The sequence below is a fragment of the Lathamus discolor genome, chromosome Z (assembly GCF_037157495.1).
Source record: "Lathamus discolor isolate bLatDis1 chromosome Z, bLatDis1.hap1, whole genome shotgun sequence".
Taxonomy (NCBI): Eukaryota; Metazoa; Chordata; class Aves; order Psittaciformes; family Psittacidae; genus Lathamus; species Lathamus discolor.
In genome coordinates, this window is record NC_088909.1 from 60,309,392 (window position 1) to 60,333,717 (window position 24,326).

Genomic DNA, 24,326 nt, shown 5'->3' on the forward strand with positions numbered 1-24,326 from the left:
TATTTGAGGACTGACTAAAGATTCAGATAGCTCTTGCCAATATGCTACATGATAGCACCGGTAGCAATATCATTGATGGCATTTTTGAGAATTTAAGTGTACCTACATGAGTTGTAAGCATGGCGGCAGCTGCAGTGCAAACATTGCCATCAGGCAAAAACATGTTGCTGGCTCAAATTATTATTTACTTTTGTATCAGTATCGATTCGTTGCCCTCATTGCCATTTTTATTTCTCTCCCTGTCCTTCTATGATCACACACAAGGTAGTCTGAACCATGTTCGCTTTCTAACAATGAACCTGATGCCACTCAGAGGGAATAAAACAGTACTGCAAGGATTAGAAACTAGCATTTCTACAGCCTATGGGAAGAGGATCACTGCATTGTATAAAACTCTGCCAGTAACTCTCCTGTTGTTGTAGTTGCGTAGACACATATTCAGTGGGAAACAAAATGATGCTGAACTGATTTCTGCCAGAGAATGCAGCTTACTCATTTATTACGTCTCACCATCTGTCAATGTGGCAAAGCAGTATTCTGCTCTAGAAAACAAACTGTGGTTTCCATGTCTGCGCATAAGCACAACAGAAAATAAGAATTAGAAATGCTAGTAATAAGACTAGTAAGAGATCACTTTGGCTAATCTTGACCTCTTCATGTAGATAAAATGCACGATGGAAATGTCTGGAAAATAGAAAGCAGGTGTAAGCATATGGCACAAGTGTTAGGGAGAAAATGAGTCACTGGACAAACAGAAAGGAAGAGGCACTGAGAAAAAGGAGAACTTATTCTGTGTATGTGGTACTGATAAGAAGAAAATAAATTAAAAGAAGGGCTTACTCTTCATGGCAAGGTAAAACTACATTGGGAAAAGTTAAGGTCTTTTCTATCTTTCCCTGCATAGACCTTTTATGAAGAATGATGCTCCGGTTACTCCAGTTATTCCATGAAATTAGTTCTTGGCAGACAAAGAACAAGTTAGAAAGAGCTTACAGAAGTTGTATGTTTTTAGACTACTTACCTTGATTAACTTCACCACACTGTTCAAATCTTGAAGCCATTAACAGCTCTTTTCACCACCTTGTGGAAATGGAATGGAAAAGGCAAAAAATTGTGCCTTTCTCTAGCAGAAAAAAACAGCCTAAGTCAAACTTAACCTACATCTCTGAGGGAAAAAAGAAAAAAAAAGTACACTGAAAAAATTAGAAGACCAACAAACCCCTAACATGGGTCCATCAAGAACAGTGTCACATCAATGTAATTTGATTCTATCACCAGTCTGGTGGCCAAAGAAAACGCAGATGTCATGTATCTCAGAGTTACTAGATACCTGACAAAAGTTCCACTTGGGAAGCTCATAAGCAAACTGTTTTTGCCGAAAATACTGTGGGATTGATGCGAAACTGGTCAGAGACCTACTTGTAGAAAACAAAACTGTTAACAATGGCCTTCACTATCAAAATGGATGTCCTCAACATAAGAAAGACATGGAACTGCTGGAGCAACTCCAGAGGACAAGAGGATGATAAAGGAGCTGGAACATCTCCCATAGGAAGACTGGCTGAGGAAGTTGGGGCTGTTCAGCCTTGACAAAAGGCTGTGTGGAGACCTCATAGCAGCCTTCCAGTATCTGAAGGGGGCCTGCAAAGATGCCAGAGAGGGACTCTTCATTAGGAGCTGTAGTGACAGGGCAAGGGGTAATGGGTTAAAACTTAAACAGGAGAAATTCAGGTTAGAAGTACTGTGTGGCTGGTGAGGCACTGGAACACACTGCCCAAAGAAGTGGTAAATGCTCCATCCCTGGTAGTGTCCAAGGCCAGGCTGGACAGCGCCTTGGGCAACATGGTCTAGTGTGAGGTGTCCCTGCCCATGGCAGGGCTGGAACTAGATGATCTTGAAAGGTCCTTTACAACCCAGACCATTCTGTGATTCTATGTGAAGATGTGTTGAAAGGGTCCCTGCTGAGGCCTGACCAGGGTCTAGTACACATTAATACCCCAGTAATTATTAGGCAGGTGATAAGCAGATGACCACACGTTCCACATGTTGGAGCACCCACGCTGGTAAGCCCAAACACTCGCAGACCTAAGCAAACACCCCGGCCCTACCGTTCCCCGGCCGCCTGAACGCGGATGACCGCCCCGCCCCGCCGCTGACGGCGGCCGACGGGGACCAAGCTTCCTCCGAGGCGGCCGGCGCTGCCGCCGCGCTGTGTAGGTGTTTCGGGGTCCTCCTTCTCGCTGTCGCCCGGCCATGGAGCTGTGGCAGGTGCCGCTGCTTTTTTCGCGACTGCCCATGTTCCCATTCTTCGACCTGGCGCACTATGTGGCCTCCATCATGGCGCTGAAGGAGCAGCGGGGTGAGCGGTCGGCGGGACGGGACGGGACGGAGCTGCCCCCGCTCCCCAGTGGTTCCCCTGGTGTCCTCCCTTGTTTCCCCGTGTCTCCCGCCGTGCTCCTCGGGTGTTCCCCTCCATGCACGCCAGCTAGCCCAGGCCTGAGGCTGGGGACACTCTTGCCGTCCTAGCCCCGGGTGGGCAAGGGTGGCCACCGCGCAAGATGGCGGGGGGTACCTGAGGGGAGCCGGGGTGCCGGGAGCAGGTATGGGCTAGGGGGACCGGGCGGGACCGGCGTTTGCCGCTGCGTCTCTGCGGGAGCCGCAGGTGTCTCCGGCGTCTTTAACCTAGAAGATGCTGGAGAAGTTCGGACTTTTTTTTAACTCACAACCTTTGAATTGTATTTGTTTTTAATGAGAGCGAGGGGGTGAAGCTGTTACTGTGCGTACACGCACAAAATCCGAGGGGGGCTTGTGTTTTGTTTGATGTAGCGAGAGGTTTGTCAGCGCTCCTCGTGGCCTCCGGAGTGACAGCCCTGTGTGAGAGTTTCAGCTTTGCACGCAGACCTGCTGCCTTGGCTCAGCCAGTGCCGCTCCCGGCAGCAGAGCCCGGGTCTTCTCTATCAGTCCCTAAGAGCGCAGACAAGATGGTCTGCAGTGTGCATTGTCCATCTGGCCATAAATAATGTCTGACTGGCTGCAGAAGCCACGTAGGAAGCCTCCCGCCGAACTTTCCTTGCTTTCTCAGGACAAGAGGCACGGGCGAGATCGGCCAAGAGTTTTGCTGGAAACGTTTTTGCAGTTGAAAGTTTTAAAAGTTACAAGAATGAAAGGGCTGAACCTGCCCAAAGTTAGGATTATGCTCGCAGAGGCTAAATGCAGGTCACAGGCCAGTAACTTGTTCTCAGGTGTTACATCTGAGAGGTGAGAGGAGAGCTTCTCAACTAATAGGTTTATATAATTCACATGCCCTGGATATGCAGGAAGCTCTTAAGGCAATTCTGTCTCCTAGGAAACATAGCTGGGAAGTCTAATGGGCAGGCTGTGTGTTAGCAACTTTTCACATTGTGAAATTAAGTTAGGAAAGCTTTTCACTCCCAGTAATAGGATTTTGGATTTTGTATAAGTGCACATAATGACACTTCAATCTCTGCATCTTCTTTTCTAGAAAATCTTTTGCACTGTGGTTGTTAACCCCAAGTCTGGTTTTTTTTGTGTTTTTTTTTTCTTTTTTGTTTGTTTTGTTTGTGTTTGTTGTCATAGAGACTGGCCTTGTTTTAATATTTAGAATAACTACCTGTGATGTGGCTTTGGACAGTTACAGTAACTGCATCCCAGCTGATAAATGTGTAGGAAGCTGGCTTTTAGGATTATAGTGCAGATTTGGGAGCTCTTTTTAAGGCTCTGTGCTGCGTGTTTAGTGAGAACTTCTGTCCCTTTTTATACTTGTTAAGGTGAATGTATATTTCCTGCTAAATAAGTGCACTTGTCAGATATGAAGACTGATACAAAATGCTTATGTATGCTAGCATGTTCACCAAATTTTGTTACTACTGCTGAAACTGTTTCTGGGTGCTGACTTGGAGCATTGTGTAATATGACTGTTCCATTAAAAAAGGGACTTCCTGTCTAAGGGTATTTGATGTTATCACACATTTCCTTTAAGCTTTCCTCTGGAATGGACACACTTAAAGACCTGTATGAGAGGAGTGTTTCTGCTTTGCTAGATTCAGGATAACTTTATGGAGACAGCATTTCTGGACAGTAGAATTGCTGTCAGAAGTCCGATCAGATCCGTGCCGATAATTCTTTTTATCTTCTTGACTGAATAGCTGGAAAGTTCAGAACTCTTGAGTATTCTGTACTACTTTGAATTAATAACTATGATTCAGGTGACTGCATGCTGGTCTGCTGCTCACGTGCAAGCAGCTTGAATTGAACATTAAATTGTAACTGAAAAAAACAGTCATTATGAAATATTCGGGATGAATATATTATCATTGATTATTTTCTCTAGGCATTACTGTATATTCTTTATGGAAACTTAAAACAGTAGCTATATTTCACAGGATAGTAACTGGGTAATCTTAATTGGTTGGTGATACGAGAAGTATGTGTTCAAGTCAGAGCCATGTTTGTTTTATCCCAGATTACTGGTCTCATTAAAATACCAACCTTACCCGCCCTGCTTAAAATTGGATTAGGGTATTTGTATCATGGATGGAGTTACACTAACTGGGACTTTGCCAGTCCTAAATGGCTAAAAGCTGGGTTTTCCTGCTCACTTGGTAGTGTTGGCAAACTACAGCAGTGATAACCAATATAGAATCATATCAGAGAATCAACTAGAATCAGAGAATCACAGAATAGTTAGGGTTGGAAAAGATCTTAAGATCATTTAGTTCCAACCCCCCCCTGCTGTGGGAAAAGACCTAAAGGTCATCAAGTCCCACTGTTACCCCAGGACTGCCAAGGCCACCACTAAACCATGTCACTGAGGGCCTCATCTACATATTTTTTTTAACACTTCCAGGGATGGTGATTCCACCACTTCCCTGGGCAGCCTGTTCTAATGCCTGAGCATCCTTATGGTTAAGAATTTTTTCCTAATATCCAGTCTAAACCTCCCCGTGTGCAGCTTGAGGCTGTTACTTCTTGTCCTGTTGCTTAGTACTAGAGATAAGAGACTGACCCCCACCTCACTACAACCTCCTGCCAGGTGGGAGAGAGTGGTAAGGTTCCCCCTGAGCTTTCTCATTTCCAGACTAAACACTCCCAGTTCCCTCAGCAGCTTCTTATAAGACTTGTGCTCCAGGCCCTTCACCAGCTTTGGTGCCCTTCTCTGGACTTGCTCCAGCCCCTCAATGTCTTGTAGTGAGGAACCCTGAACTGAACACAGGATTCAAGGTACAGCCTCACTAGTGCGAAGTACAGGGGGATGATCACTGCCCTGGCCCTGCTGGCCACACTATTGCTGATACAGGCCAGGATGCCATTGACCTTCTTGGCTGCCTGGGCACAAGCTGGCTCATGTTCAGCTCCATCAGTCAGCACCCCCAAGGCCTTTTCCACTGAGCAGCTTTCCAGCCACTCTTCCCCAGGCCTGGAGCGTTGCATGGGGTTGTTGTAGCTCAAATGCAGGACCCAGCACTTTGCCTGGTTGCTTTTCCACATGTTTTAAACTATGAGTTTTGGTTAGCTCATTTGGGATTGCTAAGGAGTTGCTCATTTGTAACTCTGGTCAGTTGTAGAACTGGCGATTTTTGGCAATTTTATTTTTTGGAGGGATCGAGGAACAGCAAAAGGTGTTCAGGGTTGAGGATGTGTCATATTTGCAAGGAATGCGCTGGTTTTGTTCTTGCAAGTTTTCTGTTAAATGATTCTGATGATTTGGAGAGAATTGTTTTTTGCTTTGGTTCTGGTTTTTTGGCATTGTTTTGCTAAATTAAATCTGACTGTAAATCCTTTTGCTTAATGTTATTATTTATAGTTCAGCAGGGGTGCTAGAAAAAACTTCTGTACGTTCTTCTATTTTGCTGTTTAGCTGTGTACGGGTATGTGTTCCTGACTGCCTATTTGGAACCTTTTGGAAAGATTAACGCAGATCTTATCCTGCTGACAGAAGTAGTTTGCTGGCAAGAGTTTGTTTGGTTTTTTTTTTACTGTTGTGTAGAAACAATATTTAAAACTATATTCAACAACAGTCTTTGCATTTGAAACCTTATCTTTCTAAAGTATACCATTTGCAGGGCTAGTGGCCTTTTGGCAGATCATGTTTTGCGTGGTTTTGTGATGCCTCATTAGTTTTACAGGATGCATCAGAGGACAAATATAAATGACCACTTGTTTAAAAATATGTGACCCACTTAAAACTGACTTTGTTTTCTGAAAGGTTACATCCCAGTCATAATTTAGTTACCAACACTAAGACAAGCTTTAAATTTGGTTCATCATTTTTTGTCTCATTGCCTTCTAAGTTAGTTTTGTTCTTTGTTGGAAAGAAGGTATGAATTATTAAATATCGTATTTGAGCCAAGAAAATTCCAACATTGACCAACAGAAAGATCTTGGAAGTCCATTAAAGTCTCTTGTTCTTTAACAAATAATAGCTTAACGAATCAATTTACGTGCTTTGTTGTGGAGCTTGTTCATAGACAGCAATCTGTAATAATAGTAACTCCTATATGGGTCCTCAGAACTGCAACCACTTGCTGCTATTTGTGCGGAAAAGGAAGAGTAGAAAAGTGATGTTGAAAGGCAGGGGAATGGATTTGAAAAGAGAGCAGATAGCTAACTAATTTTAGAACAACTGCAACATTTCATTGATTTTTTTTTTTTTATGAATTTTTTTTTAATCTGGCCTTTGGTATAGGAAGTGAAAAATTACGTAAGTATTTTAACAAAGTATGTAGGAGAGAAGCAAAGTTGTTTGTCCAGAGTTAAAGCTTGTGCATAGCACAACTGATCTATTGGGCGTACTCCCCAGTTCCAGCCCATGTTCACTTGTGATTTACAGTCACTAGCTTTGTTAGCCAGGTTTTCTCATTGTCCTGTAAATTTTGGGATATTTCTTCTTGATATTATTTTATTGAGAAGAATAAAAGGTCACTTTGTGCTATAATGCCACAGCAGCATTTAGTGGAATTACTCAACAGAGTACTGACAAACGGGGGAGTTGAGTATTCTTTTGTTGCATTAAAGGGAATTTAGTTCTTTAAAGCTAAAGTAGGTCTATAGTAGTACTTGTGTCCATGTCATCAAACAAGAGAATTATTACATGTGAGGAGGAACCTACTGTAGTTCTTCTGGACCAGTGAGTCTCTCCTTTTTTTTTTTTTTTTTTTTTTTTTTTGAGTGCAGTGGCTGTCTTCATTGTTTTTTTACTTTTTTTTTTTTTTTTGAGGAAACCTCCATGTAGTAAGCACAAACTGTTACTGTATTGCAGGTGTCTTACCCTTTTCAAATATGTTGGTGAAAATAGATCCACATTCATTTATATTGGATCTGGATGTAATGGCCTGCTTTATGTTTTTACTTTTGCAGTTAAGTAACATTAGCATGCTTTAAAATTTTCTCCTATTAATGTTATGCACACAAACAGTTGATAGCTACTTTGGAGAAGGGATAGTATGCAATAATAAAGCTGAGCATAACCGACTTGGAGCGCCTGGTACTGCAGTATGGAAAATAAATTACACAATAGTTAAAAAAAATCAGATGTTATTTTATATTCAGAGATTCTGTAGTAGTTGTGAGTGCTCATTTTTTAAAAATTAGCTGTTACATAGGAATTTAGATAGTGCTGGAATACATGATAGCTGTGTCACCACTAAAACTGGAACAATCATGTTAATACTCTTGTATGAAGTGAATCGTATTGAGAGTGCTGTATTTTCTCTGATACGTTTGAGCTTTCATCTTTGGTTAGAAGCTCTTTTTCCCACAGAAATGCCTGAAAAAACAAAAGCTTCTCCTCTGAATTGGGAGCATTTGTCAAACTGCATTTTGGGGCAGACACTAGGTTTCATCTCTGCTTTTGTGAACTTCAGCCTTTGCACTGTGGAGACTAGTTCAGGCAAACAGAGCTCTGCGTATGTGTAAAGGGGACATTTTGGCAACATTGGACTTTTGCAATAGAAGGGAATAGTCAAAACAATTTCTTGAGAATATTTCTGGCTTTGATTAAGTGTTGTTTCCCCCTGAAACTGGTTAAGGCTTCTGATTGCCCTCAGCATAATCTTTTAATATAGAGTACTCTTTTGACATAGTTCAATTGTAATTTAAAAAAAAATAATTCATTTCAAAGATAACAAACTAAACTGTGGAGCTTTTAGTAACAAAAGAAACTTAGATGTGTTGTTATGGCTTCAGGTGATCTTTTTTCTGTGTTCAGGATAGAAGGTGAAACTAGTTAATAATTGTTTTGGATGCTGCTTTCATTTTGGTCAGCAGACACAGTGGGATGTTATGGTGAAAAGGGAAAACAATGACTTTGGATTCAAAAGCAGAAATGGAATTTGTAGAATAACCACCCAAAAGTAATTAATACTGATCCGATCTAGGTCAGCAAAGCCACTTGTGTATTTTTAATCCAAATTTGAAAGCAACTATAAATCTATGCCAGATTATTAACAATGAGACCTCTTACCCATGCTCTGAAAGCTTTTTATTCTTGGTAGCCAGATGGTTAATAAACCAGCCCGCAAAAGACGCTCAGAGTACAATGTCAGTCTTTCACTTTTATTTATTTAATTTCACTTAAGCATATTCTTAAGTTAGTGTACTCTGAAATTTGTATTTCTGAAGACTTTTCCTGGGATAACCTACAGAATTCTTGAGGATTTTTCATTACCTAGAGGAACCATATGGGACTGAATGATTTGAAAAATACTGAATTTTAAAACTTGGTGTGATTCTCAATTGTTTTTACACAATTTCTTTTATGCATCTTTTACTTTTGTTTCAGGAGCTGTGGAAGTGTCAGTCAGAAGTCCAATTGCCTGCTGGTTTAGTGCTATGCTTCATTGCTTTGGTGGTTCAGTTTTGTCTTCATTGATGCTTGCAGAACCTCCAGTAGGATTTCTGGCAAAGGGCACAAATATTCTACTGGCATCTTCAGTCTGGTAAGCAGCCACAATTGAGTTAGATGAGGAGTATTGATTCTGATGAAACTGTACTTTGTAAACTGATATACCATCAAGCTTCCACATAAATCTGAAGATTAACTTAAAAATATTATGGATTTGGTTGCTGTCTCTTCATCCAGAAAGTCAGTGCAGCAGAATAGCTATTATGATCCTGTTCTATAGGAATAAAATGCTCATGAGAGAACAACTCTTACAGGCTATGTATAACCAGAGGCTAGACTAGCCTTTTTGTAGTACTCCTAGTTCAGTAGCTGAATAACGTTGGAATAATGTGGACTTTTCTGGATATAGGTAAGTCATAAATGTAGTCTAGTTTTTCAGCAGTAGCTCTTGAAGACCAGAACCTGGCTGATGTGAAAATTTTGAACTTTTCTGTAACCTGGGGTCGAAGACACAGATCTTTCCTTTTCTGTAGTTTCTGCTTCCTCTGCTTCCTGACATCTTTTTCTTTTTTTTTTTTTTTTTTCTCTCTATATTTTGCTTTTCCCCAAATGGATGGGCCTTCTAATGGGAGACAGTAGGGATCTGAATGAGAAGTCATGTATGTGAACAGGGCAGCAATTTGGCCTGTTTTGGAATTTAAAAAAAGCACTGGAGGTTCATATAAAGGTTGCCTTCCAGTGGAATTCATTTGTTACAGAAAGTGATCTTTGAAGAAACACTCAAATTTAACAAAATTGGTGAGCAGCAGTGGCTTTTTGAACTTAAAAATCTCAATTTCTGTCTTTGAAGAGTGTTATCTGCTTGAAATCCTTTAGTATCTGTTCTTTGTAGCCACTTAGGTTTTATAATTGCAAATTTATTTAAAATGAAAGTAAGTCTTTCTATTTGTCTGTATGTATCTAGTCCTCTGGTCTTCATGTTGCAGTGGAAGCTGACAGATTTCATTTAGGCAAATTTGGGGAATGAATAATGTGAAATATATGGTGTGGTATTAATAAAGCTTACAAAATCTGCTTATGATTCATATTAGTCTGATGTGGGCAATGCTGCTGCTTATTTTAAGAAATTACATGAGTTAGGGGTACACGTAAACAGAACATGGGTTCTGTTGAACTTACCTTTGCCAAATGGGATCTGCTGTGCAAAAATAATTCTCATGGATTATTTTGTGCACTGCTATGAATGAGGAATTATGAATGTTATGAAACCTTTTAAGCTTCTAGTTTTATTAAGTTCTCTCTTCATGAGTATAATGACTTTCATTCTCTGTCCCAAATCACGTGAAATTAAATTACCAGGAAAATAAAAAGGGTTGTGCCATGCTTGAGAAATGCTCCTAAATAGTCTGTAGGACAGCGACATCTGCTGTTAGCAAGTGTTGCTAGCAGAAATTACAGGAAAAAATGCCGTGGTGCGACTGCGTGCTAGGTTCAATCGGTAACCCTGTGCTTCATGGTCCTAAACCGACATACTGCAATTAATTGTGAGTAGTGGTATGTGTTGACTACTGGCTTAAGTGGTTATTTGCAGTGGCCATTAAAATATGTGCTTTTGGTACACACAATTGTAGAATCATAGAATGGTTTGGGTTGGAAAGGACCTTAAGATCATCTAGTTCCAACGTGCTTGCCATAGGCAGGGATGCCTTACCCTAGACCATGGTGCCCAAGGCTCTGTCCAACATGGCCTTGAACACTGCCAGGGGTGGAGCATTTACCCATTCTCTGGGCAACCCGTTCCAGTGCTTCACCACCCTCACAGTGAAGAACTTCCTTATAATCTTTGACTTCATACCAACTGAAGCTTGGTTGTCTACAAAGGCAATTGGCTTTACAAAAAGAAAAAGGAAGAATATAAGTAATTCAAAATTAAAGCTAAAACGTAACACCAGAGCAGTATTAGTATTATGTAAATCCCAGTAAGTTTCTTGTATGTGAGAAATAGGCTTTTGCATGCTCCAGTCTGGGAGGTCTTGAAAGTGCTTTGGATGTGTGCAGCAGCAAGGTACCGTATCCGTTGCAAAAGAAGAAAATATATGACTAGGATAGGGCTTCAGCTAAACTTTGCCTGTCTGGGGAGGAAGCTTTGTGGCATTCTGCTGTAAAGGATAAGCTTTTTTTTCTTTCTTTTTTTTTTTTTTCCTAAAGTAAAACCCAAAAAACCAAAAAAACCAAAACCCCAAACCCTGTGTGCTGTCCTGGTTTCTAATCTGTAACCATGAGGTGTAACTATTCTTAGCTGTGGTGTCTGCTAGTAGTGCTAATGAAGTAAACTAGATATGAGAGGAGCATCTTTGATTGCAGCCTGAGTACACAAGAGATGGATACAGCCTTAGAAATTCTTGGTGGACAGGATTGAGCTCAGAAGCCTAAGCTGTAAGGCAAGTATGTTTTTTGTGATTTTGGGGTTTGGCTTTCTGTTGATTTTTGTCTTCTTTTTTTTTTTTTTTTTGGTTGGTTGGTTTTCCCATTTTTTAATTTTTTAATTTTTTAAGGAAATTAAAAGTACCCTTCCCATCTTTTAAAGCATTTCTCTGCTTTTAATTAATTTTTACTCTCTTATTGATGTGCTGAAATGATCTAGATACTGAATCTTGAGTATTTTTAGAGACCTTGAATTTTTCTGTAAGAACTGCCTTTTGTTTATAATCAAAGAGATAAAATAAAACACCACATAATCTAATCTTCTAAAATTTACTGTCATCTTATTGTTAGCCATCTTTGCTTTGTTTTTAAAACAAGTTGATAAAAGATACTATTACATTTTGTGTACTGTGCTGCCAGTGCTTTGAAAAAAGAAATACACTTATAAATGGCAAGCTGGAAAAGCTAGAATTGGTGGTTACTAAGATGTGAAATGTGTTTGAAAATAGATGTACATTTCACCTAGCATGACATTAACGAGCGGAGGCATTCTTGCTAAAATTATATAATTCCTTGTATGTATCAATTTGAAAGCAGGGTGTCAGCATGTAATTTACCAACCTGCTGTAATCCTATTAAAAATAACCCCCAAACCAACCGAACAAGAAACATCAACCAAACAAAAATTAAGCCACAAAACCCCAAACTACACAAAGTCAGTCAGGCACTAATTTAATAATTTGAGTTATAAAACATTATATGTAAGCTATAAAACTATGTAAAATTTAAAGCTGTTTCTCATGTACTGTAATGTTTTTTTCCATGGGACAATAGGTCAGTAAGAACAATTTCAAGTAGGGTATGATGATTTTGGTGCAAGAGCTTGAACATGCTCAAAAGCATTTCAAATTTGTTTTGTCTACCACGCAAGAAAGTAAGTTATCAGTAATATATCACATGTTGCTAGTCGTATTCCAGAAAATATCTTTAAGGGTTATTAGAAAGGGGAATCCTTATCAAAAGCATTTGAATGCCACTAATGGCTTTTCTCATGATTTGCAGGTATTTTGTGTTTTACTGCCCACAAGACTTGTTCTGTCGGTGCTTTGCCTTTCTGCCTCTTCGGCTTCTGGTTGCAGGAATGAAAGAAGTGACTAGGACTTGGAAGATAACAGGTGGCGTTGTGCATGCAGACAGTCACTTCAAAGATGCCTGGCTTGTCATGGTAGCTGTGGGCTGGGCCAGAGGTAATATGCATAACATTTTGTTTTGATGGATTGTGATGTTTTTGGAGTGGCATTTAAATGGCTAGCCCTTCAGCATAATTGTAACGTCATTCCTTGCTGTGCTGGATACGATAGTCCTAATACAGTCTGTTATCCCCTCAAGGGAAAAGCATGTAGAGCAGTTTTTCTGCCTGGATTAAGAGTGACATTGAATGACTCAGGGAGAGTTTCATCTTATTCCTTCAGAAGGTCTTGTGAGGACTTGTAGGATGGGCTATTGATGGTAATGAAGAGATAGCCCATGTAGTTTCAGAGCTGTTACTAAATTTTCCAACAGCATATTTCCTCAGAGCTTACATGTTTTCCTTGCATGTGGCTGAAAGAGAGAACTTGTTACATTAGCTTTTTGAGTTGTAACATTAGTTGATTTTAAGCATAGGAGTGAACCTTCTTAGAATGATAGAATCATGGAATAATGGTTAGGGTTGGAAAGGACCTTAAGATCATCTAGTTCCAACTCCCCTGCCATGGGCAGGGACATGTCACACTAGACCATGTTGCCCTAGGCTCTGTCCAACCTGGCCTTGGACACTGCCAGGGGTGGGGCATTTACCAGTTCTTTGTGCAACCCTTTCCAGTGCCTTACCACCCTCACAGTAAAGAACTTCTTCCTTATATTTATTCTGAACTTCTGCTTAAATTTGAACCTATTACCCCGTGTCTTATTACTACAGTCCCTAATGAAAAGCCCCTCTCCAGCATCCCTTCAGATAGTGAAAGGCTGCTATGAGTCTCCATGCAGCTTCTCTTCTCCAGGCTGAACAGCCCCAACTTCCTCAGCCTGTCTTCACACAGGAGGTGCTCCAGCCCCCTGACCATCCTCATGACCTTCCTCTGGACTTGCTCCAACAGCTCCATGTCCTTTTTATGTTGAGGACACCAGAACTGCACACAATACTCCAACTGAGGTCTCACGAGAGCAGAGGGGCAGGATCACCTCCTTCGACCTGCTGGTCACGCTCCTTTTTATGCAGCCCAGGATACAGCTGGTTTCTGGGCTGTGAGCGCACACTGAAGCTGGCTCATGTTCATTTTCTCATCAACCAACACCCCAAAGTCCTTCTCCGCCCAACCTGTAGCTGTGCCTAGGATTGCCACAGCCCAGGTGTAGGACCTTGTACTTGGCTTTGTTAAACTTCATGAGGTTGGCATGGTCCCAGCTCTCAAGCACAGCAAGAGGCATCCAGATGCCTCTGGATGGCATCCCTTCCCTCCAGCATATCAACTGAGCCACATAGCTTGGTGTTACTAGGAATCTTGCTGAGGGCGCACTCAATCCCACTGTCCACATCACCAACAAAGATGTTGAACAGGGTCAATCCCAACACCGAACTCTGAGAAACACCACTTGTTACCCGTCTCCAGATGGGCATTGAGCCACTCACCGCAGCTCTCTGCATGTGGTCAACGACTCAACGAGTGGTCCGTCCATCAAGTTTATGTCCCTGTAGTTTAGAGACAAGGATGTCATGTGGAACAGTATCACATACTTTGCACAAGTCCAGGTAGACAACATCAGCGGCTCTGACCCTACCCATCCATTCTGTAGCCCCATCATAGAAGGCCACCATATTGGCCAGACATGTTTTGCCCTTATTGAAGCCATGTTGAGTGTCACCAACCACTTATTTGTTTTTCTTATGCTTTAGCATGATTTCCAGGAGAATCTGCTCCATGATCCTGCCATAATTCTTGCCTGCCTGCTGTTTGAAATACTAAGCTGGAAGCTACCCTCCTAGCAGCTGTAGCTGTTGTCATATTAGAACCACTTCAGGAAGTAGTAGTGCAGATCTTGGGTTTTATTTGCTTGATTCTGTTCTTGTTTTGGGAAACAACAGGTGTTAATGTGATGATCTAGCATTTTCTTTTCCCAGGTTATAATACAGATCAGTCTCATTGGCTAGAGTGCCCAACACATCCTCATGTCTTGTATTCTTCTAATGTACAAATAGTATGCACTTTTCTCACATAGGGTTTTTATATAGAGACACTCTCTGCTTACATGATGATGTGAAGAATGGAATTATATAAGCCTCTCTGGAGGTTTACTTTGGCAATTCAGGCATTTGCTTCTAGTGATGAGTGCATCAGTTCAGATGCTATCACATAAAGGTAAACCTGAGGTTCTCACTAAGTAGCTAAACCTCTGAGATTTCATGTCAGTTGCTCAGGTCACGCATGTGTAAAAGATTGGATTAGTCACTTTAAGTCTGAGCTTTGGGTGCCACATTTGGCACCTGGTGTAATGAGTTTTGCTGGGTGTAGTGGTAGCAGTCAGAGGAGGCTTATTGTAAATCTCTGTGGCTTCAGGAGCTGGTGGTGGCCTAATTTCCAACTTTGAGCAGCTGGTGAGAGGAGTATGGAAGCCTGAAACCAATGAACTACTGAAGATGTCCTAGTAAGTTTTTAAAAAAGTCTGCAACACTTTAACTCTTGTTTTGCTAACTGCTTATGCTGGCACTCACTTCTAGGGGTTCAGATTAAAAGATATGTTTCTATTTGATGTTTTGGTGTGTATCTTGTGAGAGATTAGTGAGTGGTCTTCATTAATTTTATTAGGTGTTTTAATAACTTTAGGTTCACAGCGCAAGAACACCAAATGGGAAAACAAGTCAACAAAAAGTATTTAGCCAAAAGCAGTATTGCGTCAGTAGGACTGACTGGAAAGCAATTTTGACTTAAGTTGTTTTACAGGGCCATGGTCTTCTACCCAGAATAAAAGGGCAGCGGTACCAGAAGTATCCAAATGAAGTCTGCACTTTTGGTGCATGTTCTGAGCATCACTAAGATGGCTGCCTTTAAGCATTGTCACTTACTTTCTTTACCAGCACTGTTTCCTCCATAGATATGAGTTATTTGAGAAGCTGCACATTGGTTGGTCAGCAAAAATATACTGCAAAATAGGAAATCTTACTTCTCTTGCAGAAGCAAAGAGTGGGAATATTACATGTCTCCCAGTTTAGTTGGTACAGTAAAATGAGAATTGAAGCAAGCTAGAAAGCCGCAAGCTATTATTGTAAGTCAAGATAAGCTCACTGTGGTAATTTCCAAAAATTCATTTGATGTTTCCTACGTTACTCTCAGCAATTTAGAAATTACTTATTTTTTAAAGTTATCTTACTTTTCTGAAGCCAGTCTTAGCAACAGAATAACAGAAGAGATATTTATAATGTTTCCTTTGGCAGTATTTCAAGTTTTTATGGCTTTTGTTGGTTGTTGGCTTTTTTTGAAATTCCGGGTATTTGTAATTTCTCTTACTCTGTCAGTGACTACATAGCAGTCTTGAAAGCACACTTCCAAAAGGAAGAAGACACTGTCAATAATGGCACTGTAAACCCAAATAATACAGGTGCAACACTAGAGCAATGCTTAGTGACTGTGGCACTGTTTGTATATATTGTCCTTTTCCATGGGGGATGTGGTTCAGAGTAACTCAAACAGGATTTTTAAAATTTGTTTAATATGTGAAGCTTAAGAATATTAAAGAAAAGTTACAAAGTTGAATGGATAAAATGTTCTGCAAATGGATGAGATGCATGTATACAGAGTTGGTTTTTTTGACTTTCTGAGCAGGGAGTTGATGCAGTAAATCTTGGAGTTACTGAAAAGACAGTGAAGAATGTGTCTACACTGAGATGTTCTGTGATAACAGGAATGTCACCTGTACATATCACATGTAGATGCAGATCAAGAAAGCACAGAATTTTTCTTCCAGTATATTAATGCTCTCTCTTCAGATGACTTCAGATAATGGATGAAAGTTCTCTTGTTTTCTGACTTTGTACCTCGCAAGGGATTTACCACCACAGTGAGATAGCTAGAATATGTAAATCTTCGCATGCTCATGTCAACACATTTATGCTGGCAAAACCTGGTAACATAGGCCTGGCTCAGGCCAAGTGTAAGCTGACTACAACCCTGTAACTGCCAGAGTGTCCAGTTATTTTAAGCAAACCTTTGGAATAGGGCTGAATAGGAGAGGAATCTATTTTTAAGCCTAGCCCGAGCACTGCAAGCTTAGTGTTTTAACTCTTCAGTAAGATATGCTGGGAGAGGAAGAAAGGGAGCAAACTGACATATAAGGTCTGAATAGAGGCACTGATTTAAGCAGAATTTCTCAAATGTATTTTTGCTGGGTGTGTAAAGTAGTGCTGAATTTGATGCTTGTCCATATTATGGACAGAAAGCATAGTAATAGTATGTATAAAGTGAGTCTTAGTTTAATCATAGCTGGGTTTTGGACCTAGCAACTGTTACCAAAAGTTTTCATTAGTTCTATTTAGAAATAATTATTTTGCACACTAAGAGCATTATTGTTTTCACTGTAGAGAAGAGAAATTAACTTACTTTTTTTTATTTCCAGCCCTGTGAAGGTAACTTTGATAGGAGCAATTCTTTTCACCCTGCAACACAGCCACTACTTGCCAATAGCAAGGCACAACCTCATGTTTTTATATACCATCTTTCTTGTTGTCTCCAAGGTAAGAAAGTGTGGCAAATAACTGAACAACAGAAAATATTTTATTTCATTATCTTATACGAAAAACATGCCCTCAAACATTCTACTGCAAGTTAGAATGCATGGTTCTGGGTGCGAAGGCTAGCTTCTACTGAAGTGTGAAATGTGTGTTTAGTCTTCTATATGTGAGCAGAACAGAAGATCTGTTACTGATACTGTTGGCAGGGTGAGAGAGCAGGAAGGGAAAGAAAATAAAAAATTAGGAATTTGGAACCCAGCAGTTGATATGTCAAGCTTGTATGTCCATAAATCTCAAACAAAGCTTACTTGTTCTCTGCATTTTGCTAGCTGCTTAATGCCTTCGTTGAATCTGTGCAGTTGTCTGTGCTTTTGCAAAATAATCCAACTAGGTTCTCATCTCGTTTAGTGTTTGCAGCTAAGTGTTTAGGTGGGAAGAGAAAGCATATCAAAACAACTTTGAAGTAGCTATAACTACTTTTACAATGGAATAGATACTAGTTCTCTATTGAATCCTTTAATCCCTCCAGTTTTTCATTTCCAGGATGATGCCTGTCTTCAGGATTATTAGTTAATGAGAAAGTGTAGTCTCTGTGTTAGTAGAAATCTGGTAATTTTGAGAGCTTCAGAGACTGGCGCTGTAGAAACTGGAGACCATCTTAAAGTGGTGGTTGTTAGTCTCCTTTCTGTGAAGCAGCTGACAAGTTTAATTCTAAAGAGGTTAGGGTTCAAGGAGCCAAGGCTTCAAGCTGATGCTTATGAGTCTCCACTTAACCCAGTAAAGGAGATGCTGGGAATAGAGAAGGAAAGGAATATTATTTTGGAAGTGAGAAATTACAGCTGTCTTCAGAAGCTGGCTGTCAGGCTGCACTGAAGGAAGTAAGTTCTAAAACTGGTAGTCATACTGACAAACAGGAACTTGAGCATCCACTTCAGTAATAAAGCAACAGTTGCGGACCTTGCATAGTAGTGTAGTAGTATCTTGTTTTAGAAACTTTTCATGTCTTTGAAAACTGTAGAAGTGGTTGCCATATAAACTTGTCCAGTACCTGGATCTACAAAACAGATTATTCTATCCTGATTCCAAGTTATGTATTGTAAGGCATTTCCCCCTAAATCTCTCAACTTTATGTAATGAGAATGGCTGTCTGGAATTTTAACTAAAGTCTGTCTGTGCGTATATATTTAGGTACTTACACATTACATTCTTTCAATTTAAATTGAAATAGCCACTCTGTTTACAAGTTTTTCAGTTTGAACAAGGTACAAACTTACACATAAAAGTTGTTCTTCAGTTTACTTGTATGACATTATGTGTGATTTAGGATGATTTCAGTAAACTGGCATAGAAAATTTTTTGTGTGCATTGTTTGTATATAGCTTTCTGAAGAAAATAGGTCAGAAAGAAAGGCATTCTTTGATCAATTCAAGCTAAAGTGAACATGTTTCTGTTCTTGGTGGTATGGCCTCATGCTTGTGTAGAAAGTTAGAAATGCCATAGATGTATTCAGCTTTGAACTTGTTTTCAGTTGATGTGGAGTCATTAAAACTTGTAACTTGCTCCTTGTTCTTCATAGGTAACAATGATGCTGACAAGATCTGCAGGTTCTCCATTTGCTCCCCTTGAGGCTGCATTAGGTCATATGTTCTTTGGCTTGCAAAAGACACCATCCAAAATGAAGGGTGAAGGTGCTACATCTTCCAATGGCTCTTCAGTCTGTGACCGATCTTCTGAACAGCACCATAATGGTGTTAAGAAAAGACAGGCAAAGAAAACAGAATAAGTGGCTTAAAATCCTTGATGGTCATAACCTTTGAAGATGTTTGTATTTCAGATTAGGCTGGCTGAGAAATTTGTTTAAAGAAATGCATGTGAGGAGAGGATAGGGCTGTATCCTGCTGTGTTGTTGTTTGCCTTTGGAACGTGTTTTGTAAGCTACTGTTCAGATGTCTAAATGCACGTTGGATTTGCAAGTTAAAACCACCAAATTTTTATAGTGATTATAAGTTTACTACATTTTGTATTTATGATAACTTTAAATGCTTACGTGCTAAAAAGATAGTTTCAAAATGCAACAATCAGCTTTGTTAATTTTTCTGATCTATCTCTTGTTTCACCTCTTCCTTCCACTCTCACCCTTCACACATCTATTCTTATGTTTCATTTGGATAGCATGGATTTGCACTGCCAGGTGTTCACGATAGCACGTACCAAATAAGGACATCATCTGAGTAAGGTTTAATCACATTGTGCTGTAAAACCTTGAAAATATACTGAACTAATGCCTTTAGGAAAATAACTGAATTACTGTTGTAATTCACATTGCACTGGTCTAGATTTCTATATTTACTTAAGTAAATGATTTTCATATTTTTTTCTATTCTTTAAAAAAGAGTGAATTGTCTGACACTTTTAAAAATCTTTACAGTTAACTAAGTAGAAACATCTAAGTGTTTTTGTTGTTGGCTTACTTTGACACTTTATTTGCAAACATTTGATATATAGCTGTTTTTCATGTTACATAGGGGATATACATGTGGTTTGTAGTTATCTTTCAGTTTGACTGGGACTAGACATCTCCACCTGTGCTTTTATCCAAGCATATGAATATTTTTACTTTTCAAAGCCTAACTTCCTTTTAAAAAAAGAATACTGAACAGTACATTTACCTTGTTTCTCATGAGTTCAGCCGTATTATGCCTGATATTAATAAATACCAGCACTAGTTTATAGCAACTACCTCTGGTGCTACTGGGGAGGAAGCCTGGCATCACTTGCAGAATTTTGGGGTTTTTGACCATGGGTCGGTTTACATGACACTAGGCCTGCTGGTGTCAGATGGAATATCCCTGTCACAAGGGAGGGAAAGGAGCTTTGCACAGGAGATTGCAGGGTTCATTGAAAGAGCTTTAAATTAGATTTGAAGGGGGAGAGGGATAAAATCAGGCTCACTAGAGATAAGCCTGCAGGCAGCATGTCAGTGCTAGAGGGACAGTGTGCTAGTGAGGTCCTTCAGTCTGATGTCTTAGTGGAGGTAGGGAATGGAGATACATGCGACAGCAAAGACACAAGAGTTATTGATGTTTTGGAAATCACAGAAGTGCCTCAGAATGGTCACATAGGGCCATCCTCATGTGCTGAAAGATGAACCACCGGGAAAAAAAAAACGATTGCCAAGCATTAGAACAGGCTGCCCACGGAAGTGGTGGAGTCACCATTCCTGGAGGTACTTAAAAGACATGTAGATGTGGTATTTAGGGACAGTGTTTCATGGTGGACTTGGCAGTGTCAGTTTAATGGTTGGACTCAATCTTAAAGGTACTTTCCAACCTATATGATTGCTCATTGCAACCTTCTTGCTCATTGCATCTTTTTTCCCATGATGCGGAGCAGTCTTCAGTGGCATACACATTTTAGAGATACTACATTTCATAAGAACAGAATCTTTTCAGAGGAATCTTTCATAGATGTGCCAATTTTTAGAATAAATTAAACTATTTTTAGAGAATTAGAGTATTTTTCTTCAGAGAATACTGCTTTGAAGAGTGTACTTCAGCAGGAGAAGGTAGTTTAATCTTTGTGCAGGTATGCCAAAGAGAATGTAGAGGCAGATCTGATTTGAAAAGACAAAGTTCTAGTTCCAGGTACATATCTAAATTTAGAAAACCTGTCACTAGTGCTGTGCTTAGAGGAAAAAACAGAAAGTACCGAAGAAATTTGCGTGCCTGTCTAGTCACATTTCCATGATAGTGAACAAAACCATTGAATCTCCTCAGCTTGGAATCCAACTTTATAGCAAAAGTGCTGTACCTTGAAAGCTAAAATACATATTTTTTTTTCAACAGAAAATAAACCAAAAAACCAAACCAACCAACCAACCAAAACACCCCCAATTCTTTGGACAAAATAGCAATCATATTCCTGACATTTTACACTGAAACTTGGTGTACAGTTATAAATGCTTGGAGTAGTTTTTTGTGAGGTGTCTCAGTTATTTGTAGCTTTGTATTATGGATGTATGGATAAGCTTGAAGTTGCCAACTAACTAGTGATGATGATCAACTAGTTATTCAGCAAAATCAACAAAAGTTGTTTGTTCACAGTTTCTCAAACTCTTGGATTTTTTTTTAAAGCTGTAATTGTGTATACTAGATCTCAAGAACCGTACAGAATTGATTGTGGTATGGAACTATGTGGCGCAACTGTGAAACACTAGCTTGTAACTTGCTACTTTTAGCCCAAATAAATGCAAAAATATGCTTAGACTAATTCTAAGTTTACAATTTGAAGGACGATACCATGGGTTTATATTAATTTCGGACTTAAAGACAACATTAAAAAATAATTGTTTTTCTTGACTGAACACCTTAAGAGAAATACACATCACATTAAAGCTGTACTGTTGTGAGATGGAATGTAAGTTATGCTGAAATAAATCCTGTTGTAAGAACCATGAAAACAAACCTTCATGTTCAAAGATCTCACAGGCTTCTGAAGGATGGGTGCTCAAAAGAACTCCATAGTGAACAGTTACATGCAAGTATTCTAAAAACTGTTTTTTTATAACACACAAAAAATACCTAGTTGCTCAGGGTTTAACCTGAATTCTGTAGGAGACTTTAATACAGTCTGTCCAGAATGCCTTAAATAAACAGTTACTTCCTAGCTTTCATGCTGATAGTTCTGTACCTCAGCTAAACTTCTCTGTGTGAGACTGGTAAGAATTCCTTGTAATTGTTCTATTTGGTAAAGCATGTCAGATTCAGCAGAACTGCATATGTGAACTGTTTGACTCTGTTTGTCATCAGCATGGTAAAATTGAAAGTAATCACATAATCATAGAATAGTTAGGGTTGGAAAGGACCTCAATATCATCTAGTTCCAACCCCTCTGCCATGGGCAGGGACACCTCACACTAAACCATCCCACCCAAGGCTTCATCCAACCTGGCTTTGAACACCACCAGCAATGGAGCACTCACAACCTCCCTGGGCAACCCATTCCAGTGCCTCACTACCCTAACAGGAAAGAATTTTTTTCCTTATATGCAATCTAAACTTCCCCTGTTTAAGTTTTAACACGTTACCCGTTGTCCTGTCACTACAGTCCCTGACGAAGAGTCCCTCCCCAGCATCCCTATAGGCCCCCTTCAGGTACTGAAAGGCTGCTATGAGGTCCCCACGCAGCCTTCTCTTCTCCAGGCCGAACAGCCCCAACTTTCTCAGCCTGTCTTCATACGGGAGGTGCTCCAGTCCCCTGATCATCCTCGTGGCCCTCCTCTGGACTTGTTCCAACAGTTCCATGTCCTTTTTGTGTTGAGGACACAAGAACTGCACACAATACTCCAGGTGAGGTCTCACAAGAGCAGAGTAGAGGGGCAGGATCACCTCCTTCGACCTGCTGGTCACGCTGCTTTTGATGCAGCCCAGGATACGGTTGGCTTTCTGGGCTGCGAGCGCACACTGAAGCCGGCTCATGTTCATTTTCTCATAGGCCAACACCCCCAAGTCCTTCTCCGCAGGGCCACTCTGAATCTCTTCTTTGCCCAGCCTGTAGCTGTGCCTGGGATTGCTTCAACCCAGGTGTAGGACCTTGCACTTGTCGTGCTTGAACTTGATAAGGTTGGCATCAGCCCACTTCACAAGCGCGTCGAGGTCCCTCTGGATGGCATCCCTTCCCTCCAGCATATCAACCGAACCACAGAGCTTGGCGTCATTGGCAAACTTGCTCTTGTGCTAATATAAACTAAGGGTTAAAGGAGTTGTTTTATCAGCTCAGATCTCAGGCTGGAAGGGCCTATTTGTAATTAATCCAGTTGCTGTTCTGGGTCTTCATTTCCATTAAGTATGCCAAATTTCTGTAAAAAGAAATACCTTAAGAAGTGATTAATGAACAGATGATAAATGCATTTGCTTTGCTCTTCTTTATTGTCTCAATTTCATTTTATTTGAAGTAAGTGGAGGCAGGAGGATATCATACAGACAATGCCTTCATTTCCAGCTTGATTCTTCAGTGTTTTATTACACAAGACACAGTTGTTCAAGAATTCCAAGCATCTGTTTTCTGTAGGAATCTAAATTTGCTCAATATAAGGGCCGTGCTGAAATCTAACATCTTTGAACAATCTACACAGTGAATGTTAGCTTGACTTGGAATGCATACTCTTAATTTATAAGGTGAAACCTCATTTCTAAGGTCTAAGTGAAGTCTTACAAAGAGTAGCAACAGAGAAGAAGCATTTGACACTAAGATGAGAATCAAAAATGTGTTGTAAATAGTAATTTGCATTTGTTCTGGTGACACTGCCCTGTTAAGCAGTCAAATGCCTTTTGTGAAATGTGCTAAAATGTCCAGCAAGGAACAGATAGCGATATGAACACTGAGAGAGAAATACATTAATATTCTCAGGCAAGAACAGCCAATTGTACACTGATGTGCAAGTGGGATTTATCTACAATCAGCAAGTAGAATATGATGATAAAATGCCATACCAAATAAAAACTGCTGCAACCAAGTTTGGTCAACTAGTGCATGTGTATGTCCAACAACGTCTGTGAAGGAGGAACAGAATTGGTTGTCGGAGATCAGTGATGAGTGGTGTCCCTCAGGGGTCCATGTTGTGTACTGGGACCAGCGCTGTTTAATATCTTAATCAGTGACTTAATGGCATAGAGGGCATTCTCAGCAAATTTGCAGACAACACCAAGCTAAGTGGTGTGACACATCTGAGAGAAGGGATGCCATCAGAGGGACCTGAACAAGTTTGAGAAGTTGCCCCATGTTAACCTCATGAGTTTCAACAAGGCCAAGTGCAAGTCTTCTGGGTCAGGGCAGTCCCTGGTATCAATACAGGCAGGGGAGAAAGGGATTGAGAGGGAGGATTGGCCTCTGCCCTGTGGAGAAGGACTTCGGGGTGCTGGTGGATGAAAAGGTGGACATGAGCAGGCAATGTGCGCTTGCAGCCCAGAAAGCCACCTGTATGCTGGGCTGCACCCAAAGGAGCGTGGCCAGCAGGTTGAGGGAGGTAATGCTACCCCTCTGCTCTGATGAGACCCTACCTGCAGTACTGCATCCAGCTCTGGAGTCCTCAGCACAGGAAAGACATGGAGGTGTTGGAGCTAGTCCAGAGGAGGGTCACAAAAATTATCAGAGGGCTGGAGCACTTCTGCTGTGGAGACAGGCTGAGAGAGTTGTGCTTGTTCAGTCTGGAGAAGAGAAGGCTCACGTGAGACCACATGTTTTTCTTTCTTTCAATATGTAAAGGGGGCTTACAAG

General features: G+C 40.5%; 1 protein-coding gene across 2 annotated transcripts; it reads left to right on the forward strand.

The window, feature by feature from the left end:
* Positions 1-2,149: 2,149 nt before the first annotated feature.
* On the forward strand, positions 2,150-21,501 carry TMEM38B (transmembrane protein 38B). 2 transcript variants are annotated; one of them, XM_065663193.1, is made up of 6 exons: positions 2,150-2,359; positions 8,801-8,957; positions 12,350-12,534; positions 14,884-14,971; positions 16,937-17,054; positions 18,628-21,501. In XM_065663193.1, the coding sequence occupies exons 1-6, from the start codon at positions 2,254-2,256 to the stop codon at positions 18,832-18,834; spliced, it is 861 nt and encodes a 286-aa protein (XP_065519265.1). In that variant the 5' UTR covers positions 2,150-2,253; the 3' UTR covers positions 18,835-21,501. The 2 variants fall into 2 exon arrangements, with proteins under 2 accessions (XP_065519265.1, XP_065519266.1); XM_065663194.1 differs by having other exon boundaries at positions 2,160-2,213.
* The last annotated feature ends 2,825 nt before the right edge of the window (positions 21,502-24,326 follow it).

What these genes read in the sequence shown, in the direction of transcription:
- TMEM38B (XM_065663193.1), top strand. Translation starts at nt 2,254, where the DNA reads ATGGAGCTGTGGCAGGTGCCGCTGCTTTTTTCGCGACTGCCCATGTTC. An exon ending in AGCTGTGGGCTGGGCCAGAG is followed by an intron (nt 12,535 to 14,883) that starts GTAATATGCATA and finishes CTGTGGCTTCAG; the next exon opens with GAGCTGGTGGTGGCCTAATT. An exon ending in TCTTTCTTGTTGTCTCCAAG is followed by an intron (nt 17,055 to 18,627) that starts GTAAGAAAGTGT and finishes TGTTCTTCATAG; the next exon opens with GTAACAATGATGCTGACAAG.